This window comes from Schistosoma haematobium, chromosome 6, assembly GCF_000699445.3.
Source record: "Schistosoma haematobium chromosome 6, whole genome shotgun sequence".
Classification (NCBI taxonomy): Eukaryota; Metazoa; Platyhelminthes; class Trematoda; order Strigeidida; family Schistosomatidae; genus Schistosoma; species Schistosoma haematobium.
In genome coordinates, this window is record NC_067201.1 from 6774942 (window position 1) to 6787340 (window position 12399).

General features: G+C 35.4%; 1 protein-coding gene across 2 annotated transcripts; it reads left to right on the forward strand.

Moving 5' to 3' along the window:
* Positions 1-374: 374 nt before the first annotated feature.
* MS3_00008415 (uncharacterized protein) lies at positions 375-11893 on the forward strand. Of its 2 annotated transcripts, XM_051216759.1 has the most exons (7): positions 375-2803; positions 2851-2975; positions 3003-3168; positions 6966-7067; positions 8704-8927; positions 9984-10078; positions 11438-11893. In XM_051216759.1, exons 1-7 carry the CDS (start codon positions 2623-2625, stop codon positions 11502-11504), a joined length of 960 nt encoding a protein of 319 aa, XP_051065367.1. In that variant the 5' UTR covers positions 375-2622; the 3' UTR covers positions 11505-11893. The 2 variants fall into 2 exon arrangements, with proteins under 2 accessions (XP_051065367.1, XP_051065368.1); XM_051216760.1 differs by having other exon boundaries at positions 2620-2803; positions 3017-3168; positions 8704-10078.
* Positions 11894-12399: the final 506 nt, after the last annotated feature.

A 12399-nucleotide genomic window follows, 5' to 3' on the forward strand; every position in this document is an offset into this window, starting at 1 on the left:
AATAGTGACACAGGTTAGACGCAGGGTATTAGGGAATGATGGTAAATCAGTTGATGAGGTTGTAAATATTCATCGATTGAGATAGTTGAGACACGTGTTACGTATTCCCGAACACCGGTTACCATGACGCGCAATGCCGACTAGTGATGCAAACGTATGGAAGTTAGGGGCAGCCAAACCAAACCGTGGCATCAGTGCTTGAAATCACTAACTTCTAGTCTGAGCCATTTGGCGGTAGATGCGGACTAGTTGGTTGGGATCCGCGTGACTATCGTAACCAATGGTTGGAGACTCTTGGTGACATGGCTCAGAATTGATCACAATGGCGTCGGTGTATACACTCTCTGTCTTCCCTTAAACTAAGAGATTAAAATCGCTTCATACCTTTCTTTCTACAAACTAATTCTTTCTTCTTGTACTATATCTCTATATGCAATCTTTCTCTTATATATTACCACCTTTGACATAACCACTGCTATGAATCCGGTGTTCATCTTGTTGTGCTGATGCGGTATGGCAACCTGGACCGATGCACATATGTGCCTGGTCCTACGTTGTAGCTGACTTCATATGATGGCAACTAATTTGATAGCTACGTACTTGTTAAACCTGATACTATGTGGTCCAAAGTTGCTCATTCTTGTTACTCCATAAATTGTGTCAGCAGATATTTCATCGAGTTCCGTATTCTTGGTATTCCGTCCATAGTTATCTATCACGAACGCAATAAATGAATGTTAATTGTTAATGTTTTTGTTTGCAAGTTGGCTGCATGAAAGAAAATTGTATGACATCGGGGATCCCACTCGTCTATTATTCCACCTTCGGTTGTATATCAACCAAGTTTCCCTACGTTACCCAAAATCTTTTATCTACTTACAGGACTTATATTGTCAGAAGAACCAAAGTGTTGGGACCATTGATCTTGTCATTTCTGACCCCAGCTTCCCCATAATTTGGATTTAGTTGTGGATAATATTGTGTACCGGTTTTCAGCTCGTTATTGGAGCTCAGAGTTAGTGTGAATATTTCACAGAAGTATGGATGATATTCATCGTTAGTGTTGTTATTTGGACATATGTAATCAACAATTTTGCCGAACAATCCTCATTGGCTACAGTCTATGTTTTTGCAGAGTCACCAAATTTTATCACGGTTAAGCAAATTGTTGTGCAGCACACCTCTCAACCGTGTACACAGTATCAAGCCTAACGAACTAACTCGAACGCCGGTCGAAATTCTTATTCTCCGCGTCCATATCTCTGTTCCTTCCGTTACTTTACAGTTAGAGATGCAACTGAAATTCAATACATGCAGGCAATGCACCGGGAAAATATGGACTGATCTTTGACTTTAAATCAAAGATAATGGTATTATCAACATTTCTAAAGTATCGATGAACGGAAGCTCTCGACCTTCGAATTAACAGTTGCTGTACAAGAATGGATAGAAAACTTTTTATGTGACCACAGACAGAGAATGAGGGTCAGTGGGACTCTATCCGGATGGAAGCCGGTCGAGAGTGACGTACTCCAAGGCACCATCTCAGGCCCTCAACTTTTCCTTCTCTACGTTAATTAATTACCGCTGTGATACTGATTAAAACCATCTAAATTCATATCTTATAAAGTACCAACCCAGTTTAGTAATTTACTACAGTGAAAATTGTATCATTTGTAACAACTTTATCTTGCCTGTAAACTGGCATGTTTCATGTAACAAACTGTTAGTTGAGAATAAGTGATTATTATTAAGTCGTCGACATTATTGTTTTTGCGGACGATGTCAAAATTTGGTGAACAGTAAGAAGTGAGGCTGATGATTTTGACCTTCGAGCTGATTTAGGTGAATTAGTTAGATGGGGCCGAAGTTTCGGCTTAGAAGTTAATTATGGGTAGAGTGTGTTCATGTACATCAGACATGGTAATAGTTACCATTATACTATTGATGGTTGATCTCTTCCACGCGTTCAAGAACATAAAGACTTAGGAGTAATAATAAGCCATGACTTGAAAACTACTACGCATTGCAACTCAGCTGCTTTCAAAGGTTTTCGTGCTTTATGATCACGTCGCCGAGCATTCAAATGCTTTGACGAGGAAATGTTTCGAATTCTATACCCCACCCGTGTAAGACCACACTTAGAGTACTGTACTCAAGCAGCTGGCCCAAGGATACCAACTCACTAGAGCGTCTTCAGCGCGTGAGAACAAAATTAGTGAATGGTCTTTCTAAACTTACTTACGATGAGCCCTTAAAACGCCTACACCTTTTCCCCTTGTCGTATCGTAGGCGCGAAGTGAATTTATACTGGTATCTCATATTTTTAATTATGATTTCAGCGTTAATATGTCTTATCTTTCTGCTCCCTTCAGGACTAATAATCTCCGAGGTCATAGTAAGAAGGTTCACAAACCGCGATCTAATAAACTTAAAGTGGTGTCCCTTTTTTTCTCATCGAGTAGTCCATGACTGGAACCCCTTATTCGAACAAGTGATATAAGCCCCACCAGTGAATATTTTCAAGGAGGAGCCGGACCTTCATTGGAAAGCAATCTGTCAGGATTAACACAGGTTCACCAACCTACTATCCTTAATACTGAAGATTGAAGACTGATCACTATGACTCCGAGACGCACGACCGCGCGAAATGAGTTTAGAGTTTTCATTTCATCGTCTTTAGAGCTCTGTTATTGTGTGGAAGGAATATCCCCTGCATCAGTAGTCAAAGATGTTATCAAAGAAGCTGAACTTTGTTTTGGCATATCTAATGATCTCATGCACGTTAGTTTTATTGATAGAGGTACCATTCTAATCACTGTAAAAATAAAATGTCTCTATAAAATTAAGGTGATCTGATTGATTCTTCCTCTTTGATGGAGTCAAATATCGTCAATGGGTCCACTTTGCATGTTACAACATCAAAATCACTGGAGGCCTTATTCAAGTCTATAATAACGAGTGATATGAATCTCGTAAGTGACTTCAAATAATATTTTTAGATTATACAAAATAGCTTATCGAGATTCTTCCCTTATCCATCTGGACCTTTCATCAGTATGGCAACAAAATATCAGCATGACTACATTGCATCTCGTCTGAATACTGCTCTCCTGTTTGCTTCTGGAATGGGTTTGGCAAACGTTTGCAACACACTAATATGTTTAGGTAGGTGTTTTGTTCTGAATATGTTTACCTGACATGATCCATAGTTCCAATAGATGTATTTGTTAGACCTTAAGGTGTCAGTCATCCACACTTGCAGGAGCAGCGTTTATCTTTTTATCTGTTACCAAATGTATCTGCGCAGAGTCGAAAAATACTACCCATAAAATATGCATTTGACAGACTTATTAAATTTGGTAGTGTCACGTTTTTTCAAGAGAAATATCTCTAATTCACTGCCTGTTTTAAATACCTACCTATTTCCCCAAATTTGTTTACAATGTGTTGCGACTTATTACATATAGTGGATTGCAAAGTCAGTTTCATTACTTTTTCTAACCACACGCAACTAACCACTTTGTAAACTTAAGTCATTTTTGTAACGTATATTCGTGCTACCATCTGTTTGGATTCTATAAAATATGTTGATATCTACTGTATATGTCACAGGTATTGCAATTTACTATACCACTTCTCTACACTCGTTTTATAAGGTAAGTGTTAGACAGTAATAAATTTATGTGTCCCTACTTTTCGTTGGGAAAAATAGTATTTTCCGTAAATATCGTCGTTTCATTCTATTTGTTGGGAAGGAATAATCGTATGAAACGACAAGTATGAATTGAAAGTGGTTTAAGCTGAATAGTTTTTTTAATCCTCAAGTAACCCTGTCACATACTTCGATTAAATTGTATTGCTAGGTTGGTGAAAAAATTTAAAAGGACTTTACAGAGTATCTAGTAATTGGCTTGGGCTGTCAGTAATATGAAAGGATACAACAAAAGGACAAGATTATCAAGACAAAATGAAAACATCTCGACGGTAAATGGAAACCGAGGTTACATGGAACAATAATTTGTTCAAGGTTAGGAATCTTTAAGTAGATGCATTAATTGCCTCAAAGTTTCTGTAAAATGATTTGTATCACTTGTCGAAGAATTATTTCACAGTCTTACAGAAAAACTGAGTTTATATGCTCAGTCCAAGTTTAATCCTTGATGATCCTTCAGCTCTTTTACTTTCTTGATGAGTGACGTAAGTTGGGAGATTCCAGCCGGATCATTTACTTTTACCTCTGAAGATAATTTTTCACTGCCTTAAAGTCAAAAGTTACAAATAACTAACTGACTTATGCAGTGAGGATGGTACAGGTATTCAGTGTTTGACAACGTTTTTACCAGTAACACCTAATATAACTCGTACCCACCAAGAGAACTCAAAAGACAGAATCGAGGAGATCGGAAGAGTGTATTTGGCGATAACCAATATATCGGAATTGTCTGATCTAATCTGGCTAGCGATTGTGGTAGATGTTGATCACAGCGTTCCCATACGTGATCTGTTGCGGATGCATGACCGAGCGCCTTCAGCTAGGTGAGTCCATTAAAACTAATCTGGTCAGCATCCAATGTCGAAAACTTACAGAGCTATTTATTTTGGGGATTTATTTACCACTACAGCAGAATTGAAGTTATACGTATCCTATTTCAATGTTGGCTTATCTGTATTTTTAGTTGTCCTTTTGCTGCAATTTCTGAACTTCTTTCTGCAGTTTTGAGTCGTTAAAAAGAAGTGAACTTACAGAAAACCCTTATAAATCTAAGTCATTAGAAAAAATCGGATGATGGATTTTAGATCTAGAATCTTGATTCATTTCACCAAGATATCCAAAAAGAAAGTTCAAACCATTTAGTATTTAGATGTATCAAAATACACAAAAATGCATCATTTTCAGTTGCCACGTCTTACGAACTTTACACGGATTTTCTACATTATTGTGTTTGTTCATTTATCAGCACTTCATCTATTCATTTTAACTTTATGAAATCCATTCATTATAATCAATCCTTCGAATTCCTCCCTCATGACAGTAACAAGTGGTTACTCGTTAAGTCAGTCAGTCAGCTACAACGTAGGACCAGGCAAATATATGCATCGGTCCAAGTTGCCATACCTCATTAACACAACAAGATGAACACCGAATCCATTAAAGTAGTTCATTCAGAGGTGTTAATATACAAAAGAAAGATTGCATATGAGGATATAGTACAGGAAGAAAGAATTAGTTCGTAGAAAGAAAGATATGAAGCGATTTTAATCTCTTAGTTTAATGGAAAACAGAGAGTGTATACACCGACGCCATCGTGATCGATTCTGAGCCACCAAGAGTCTCTATCATTGGTTACGATAGTCACGTGGACCCCAACCAAATAGTCTGCATCTACCGTCAACATGGCTCAGACTAGAAGTTAGTGACTTTGTGGACTGATGCCACGTTTTGGTTTGGCCGCCCCTAACTTTCTTCCATCTGACTGGTCACAATCACTTATCGTCGTCGGGGGTTACTCGTTAAAGTTAAACGTCATTTAAGTTTTATGTCATACACCTTCAATTTTACTACTAAGATGAATCATACTCTGAAAAATGGATTGCTATTTTGAATCGCGGGAGATTTTTCAAAAAAATTTGTTCTTTCTTTAAAGATAATTAGGTTAACAATCTTGAAAATCTGACGGTTAACAGTATTATTTATTTACGAATTGAAATAACGGGTCGATTTACATAATGCTTACAATTAATTAGCCAACCATGCTTGTAATGTGAAAATAAATTATAATAGATTAGGTTGGATTTTACTTTGTAAATATAACTTTAGTTACGGTTAATATTAGCTAAAATGCCATTGGGAAACAGCAATTAATGAATAACTTACTCTATGACATTGCGAATGAGGTGTACTCGACAAAAATGTGTTGAGAGTATGGAAACACTTGTGTTATAGCAGTAGTTATTGCAGATGAGTAATCATCGACAATGCTAACCAACTCTTGATCAAGACTGTTAAATAGGCACCTTATCAAACGCCGTTTGTATTGCACAGGGTAATAACTATAATAACTAAGATATTGTCCTGTGCAATACAAACGAAGTTTGATAAGGTGCCTATTTAACAGGCTTTATCGTATTTGCACAAATGACGCTATTGATGATGATGTTAGGTTGTTGAACAAAACACTAGTGGGAAATGGCTACCCCTTTAAATTAATAAATAAATGGAAAGTTCATGGCACAGTGAGACCTACTATAGCCTTGGCGGAAGAAAGCCTGTCTACATCACCTTACCATTTAGAGATGATTCAAATAGCCTTTTATTGAAGCAAAGGCTTAAATCAGTCATTAACAAGACGTATTACGCAGCAAAGGTCATTATCAAGGAAAGAGCAAGGTACATGTCTCATCGAAAACCTAAAAGACATGAAAACGACCGAGTCACATCTCACTCGGTTTACCAAATTAAATGTGTGTGTGGCCACAAATACATAGGGAGTAATCGTAATCTCAAAATTAGGATGTGTGAACATGTACCTAAATGGCTACAGAAACATATAGAATCAAATGATCCAGTAAGAGTAGAGGATAAACATCAATCATCCTCTATTGCCATAAGATTGATCTTAACTTGGCTTTTGTGGTGTTGTGCAAAAGTGTAAAGGGCGTCTAAATGAGAAGGTGATAATTAGCAGTTGTAATTTGTAAAATTCAAAGAGGTGCTAAGACTATGAATAATAAAGGATTGAACTTGACTCTTCCGTACGCAGACGTCGGGTTTGAAGTGATGAATTGCTATAGCCTCAACTACGCACAACATCCTGATCTAAAAAATTTTTCAGCCAGTTATTTTCGCGTTTTGTTGAGGATTTTGAAAAACGATTAACGTGTTGAGGTGTGATTCGAATTGATCATATGCTATGAAACTGAGCTGTTGATCGATCTCTCTAATTTCGTTTTTCTTTTGTTAGGTGCAAATGTCAATGCAAAAACTAAATTTGGCAGGACACCTTTACATATCGCTGCAGCTCATTTTTCATCAGGAGAAATAATTACAGATCTTGTTAATCGTGGTAATATTTAATTTTAGATTAGCTGAATCAAAATGTTCCATTAAAAATTTACATTTTTGGTGAAATAATATACCTTTATTTCTTGAAAAAAAACTTTAACAAATTCTAAAGGTTGAGTATTGATCATTTAATCTGATGGTTCTGGGTTCGATCCACTAGTAGGGGTGTTGTTGTTATTGTGAACACTTTAGATGAAAAAGTGTATGAATTATTCATTAACTAAGGTATCTGAGTATAGTTCTGAAAATACATTCTTTAGTAAAACTGACAAAAGTATTGAATAGCTTTTGAAATGTATGTGATTGTTCAGATTATGTCTTTGTTTATAGAAAGTTCGTAAGAATAGTGTTCAATGAATTTTCCTCGAGGAACTGAAATAAATTCTTACTGGTTGATTTGAGCCATCGAAAATTATCCACAAGTTTAGCGGAAGTTATTTTTAGTTTCGATCTACCTCATTCCGTTTGAAAACGAAGTTATTAGTAATGCGAGTGGTATTAATATAACTCAGAAAACCGAAGTATTGATAAAAGGTTGTGCTTGCGGTCAGACAACATTTTGGTATGTCTCTTTAAAACAAATGGTAGACTTGATCAGCACAGACTACACATACTTATGCGTACACTGCAGATCGCAGCCAAACGGTATGTGACATGTTGATGGATGAACATTAATGGTTGGGAGTTGGCTTAATTATTCTACCCAAATACGTATATATATTATTGCATAAACAGAAGTAATAACTCAAAACAACTGTCAAAATTATTCATAATGAAATATAGCATGAGTTCTGAGTCTTCCTGTAAGCTACATTGAGAATACTGGTAGTATTCACAGCATTTGATTTAATAGATCAGATTATTGGTTTCTTATCCGTTAATTTAAATAGGTTACACAATCCATCGCTACTACTGCTGTAATGTGGTATGATAACCCATTATTTGCTCTTTTTCTAATGTTACACTTTTTGAAATAAAAGATTTCATCTTCAAAAGAAACCTATGCAGTTTAGTTGACTGCTCAGCCCTTATCCTGGTCTGTGCATTCTTAGGACATTTGAATTTGTTTTTATAATGAATTAAATAAAAATTAATCCGATACCCTAAAGATGAAATAGTACAAATTGAGTGCATTACGGAAACTTAATGCATTTACATAACCTATCACATTTAAGACAGAAACTAGTTAAAACAATATATCCTGAATAATAGTCAATCAGTCAGGGATAATAAATGTAGAGGCTGGTACAAATGTTGATATTGCACGACAAGATAAATTTAAAAGGAAGATTAGTGCAGGAATCGGAATAATGTTACAGAAATTTTAATAAGAACGACTGAGCATTGGGAATTTGATTCTATAACAAGACAGAATCCAAAGGTATGTATAAAGGAATACTAGAGCTCTGGATCGAGAGAATGGTAAAGAAGAAATTTAACTGCGTCATTGTAACCAATTTAAAATCTTCACCCAACACCTCAAGCCATTGATCGTGCTTAATATAGTTTGGACCAAAATTTAGTTACTTTATAGATTGATGCCATGTTCTTGTTTGGCCGCTTCTAGATTTGGAATATAGAAATAAAATTTATCTATAGTGTTAAGCAAACTTATTTTAATTTATTTTATTTTCTAGGCGCTGATATAAAAACGAAAGATATTTTTGGTGAAACTGCATTAGATATAGCTCGGCGGTACGGTAATCATCATGTAATTAAACAAATACTACGACTTAGTTGGTTACAAAGATGTAAATCTTCAAAACCACAATATTCGAATATACCGCTGCGTGCTTTTCAAATGTGTGATTCAGCGTATCCGAAATGGCGTCGAAATCTTAATGGTCAAATCTATTTGCAAGTTAGTACATCTATAGCTATTAAGTTGATGATCTTGGTAATTTTATTTTTTAAAAGTTCACTTATTTAAAATTAACTGAAAAAAACTTCTTAAAAATAATAATTACTTATGAGAAGCATGTAACAACAGTGTGAGGACGGCCCACGGGTGAGCTCGAGGAAGCTGTAAGAATCTCAGAAAGAGCCGAAGATATTCCATCCAATCATCTTTTGGAAGAATATTCCAGAATCCCTACATGTAGCTTCCCTATTAGACAAGTGCTAATAACCCCCTGTGTGCGGATTGGATAACTATAATGATGATTTCGTTTTTACTAAAAACCATAAATACCCGACAGTTTTGTACCACAATTGACACTGTTTGGAATAATATTACTTTCACTTGTTTTCTGTCTTCTCATTTGCGACTTGAGAGTGTTCTAGTGTTCTAGTGGTCAATTTATACGCGGTATATTAAGAATCTAAGCTCTCAATATAACAAACAGTTTAAATACATATGTATGATATATTTGAATCATATTTAACAGTAGAATCCACAATAATTGTTTAATCCTATTTGCTGTTCATAATTTGGAACTATCTCTATACTAGTGTTTATATTTTATATCTCATTGCTAATCATTATCTAGAATATACAATTCACTAATAATCCAATACATTAAGGTTTATCTACCAATATTAGTTGTATAATAATATACCCTTGTGGGCCAGGGTAATTTTACATCGGTTTTCAGGAGAACCAGACATCATCCAGACTTTCACGTGAAAACCCAAACAGTACAGCTCAACCCCGTTTAGCAGGACAACCAGACACCGTATAGGCTTTAACGCTAAAATCTGAATAATACAGCTCAATCCTGTGGCGCAACCACATAGGTACCAAGCACACTGGTGAACCATTATCTACTAATAGAGACTAATCAAAATTAGTTGTGAATGTAAACAATAAGAAAACTAATGATTATGGATTATTATACTAAATTGTGTCCGTTCGAAATGGTACCTCCTTGTATTTCATTCATATTTTTCTTTTCTTTTTTTATAATGTAAAATTGAGAAACTTACACCAAGAGGTGAATATTTTGGATCAAGACTGGATGCACCAAAATGGAATTGGCCTAAGTTAGAAATGGTATTAACTAGAAAACAGATGTAAGCTTAGAAATACCTTCATTTTTCAATATTTTATCGATTGGTAAATCCATTTCTTTGGTTCGGTTTTATAGTGATTGATTTAATTATTAGAATGTATTCAATCACAGACTGATCTGAATTGGGATATAATCATATTGAGTAAAATTGAGATAGTACCAGTGAACATGAATTCAGTATTTTTAATGATCATGTGTTCACAGCGAGACCCAAATATTGTAGGTTTCATCCTTGACACTGTAGCAGATGGACACTATTGAGCAGTCCTATACCAGGACAAAACAGCTGTTCAGTACTCATCGGCTTTCAATGATATCCCAACTGAGATCAATCGGCTACAGCTTAACAGATTACTTCGTTCTTATTGGGATTACAAAAAATAATGCTATCATATTGGTTCATGATGTGAAAATGTGTCTAAATTGATTAATTAGACCCATGAAATTAATTCATTCGGGACTTGTTCTATTCAAGGCAGCTACGTTGATGAATTGGAAATCAAATTTCAAAGCTTCACTAAGGTTCAATGTAAAACTATTATACACCATGAAGGTGACTCAGTTGACTATGTATATAATTGTCAGTTGTTATACCATAGATCCCAATGTATTAGCGACTCTTGTATTTCCGTCTAACATACAAGTTATTGAATGTGTTACCTATCCTTATTTTTGTTTGTTAACCCGAAAATTTTAAATATTGATATGTAAATATCTCACATGAAAAGTCCTTCACTCTTTCCACCGCGAATTAGTAACCCATTATATATTCATCACTCAAGATTATGGCTCGCTATACTTAAAGAAGTACATCACTACCTGGTTAGTTTTAGTATTACACTTAAACGTAGCATTTGTTTGTTTGTATCATTATTCTACAATATCTTTTTACGAGATCGGATTATCAATATAAATCTCAGAGTGTTACCAATGATGGTACAAAACACTAGGCATAGACAACGTGATTCCAGAATACATAATGAATTCGTGTCATGAAAAAGCATACGTTTATTATGAAACTGAAGATTTACGGAAAGACAAGGAGTGAATGCGTGTGCTCAATTGTAATAGATTTTGATTCATGTTATCTAACATCTCCAACCATTGATTATGATAATCACTCATGCTAAAAACAAGGTAGTCTGCACCTGCCAACATAACTTAGTCTAACACTATGATCTCATAGAGATATCAATCATAAGTTTTGCCACTTCCAATTTCCTAACAGTTTACTCCTACATTAACCAATATCCTCCATCTAGGTAGACGATAGTTACACATACCTTATACGTGTTTGTTTTGTTTTATTTCAACAAATGAGTATTCATTTGTATTAACAAAATTTGTTTCCTACTTTTAGGCACCTTGAAGCAAGATCAACTGGTAATCGTATCAAATCTGCTTTACCTTTTTCATGTGCAAAATAACATCGTCATCATCATCATCATCACAAAGCCTAACTAACAATAAAGCGGAATTTTAAATTTTGCACATTCTAAATTTTATGTTCAGATAATGCAAGATGATATTCTTGTTTTTCCATACAACACACATCCAATAATCAAAATAAATGGATGTTTATAATGTAAACTATATTTCTGTTCAATAGTTCACTGTTATTCACTTAGACCAATTATGTTTATTGATATAGATGAGAAACTACTTAAACTTATTTATGAGTAATTTGAAAATAATCCATAGTATAGTATTCAGAAACCATTTGAAACACTTGAACACATGTATGTTGTTCAAGTTATATAATATACCCTTGTCGGTCAGGGTAATTTTAGATTGGTTTTCAGGAGAACCAGACACCATCCAGACGTTCACGTGAGAACCTAAACAGTACAGCTCAATCCCGCTTAACAGGAGAACTAGACACCGTATAGGCTTTAACGCTACAATCTGAATAGTATAGCTCAATCCTGTGGCGCAACCACACAGGTAAAAAGCACTCTGGTGTACCATTCATATACACATTCACGTCACATGTATAGTTATTCCGATCAATGACCGCGTGAATCAATTATGCACAGCACGAACAAGCCAAAGTTGACATATTCCGCTCGCACGACAGTCGAAATCATTAATGTTAGCACTGGTGACATGCCTTACAATGTCTCAATGACAATAGCCCTTGAGAACACTGAAAAGCAACCACCAGTATGAATGAAATCGGTTAACCAGCAAACCAATTTTGTGCATGAACAGTCAGTAAAACTTGCCAAAGTAGTGCCGAACCATCCACGACATCAATGGCAAACCTCCAGTCTCATACGAGACCTTCAGCTCTACATAGCCATTTAGCTTATACAGAATGCA

Coding starts and splice junctions, on each gene's coding strand:
- MS3_00008415 (XM_051216759.1), top strand. CDS start 2,623: ATGACTCCGAGACGCACGACCGCGCGAAATGAGTTTAGAGTTTTCATT. Junction 2,976..3,002: donor TAACGAGTGATATGAATCTC/GTAAGTGACTTC, acceptor TAATATTTTTAG/ATTATACAAAATAGCTTATC. Junction 10,079..11,437: donor GTATTAACTAGAAAACAGAT/GTAAGCTTAGAA, acceptor TCCTACTTTTAG/GCACCTTGAAGCAAGATCAA.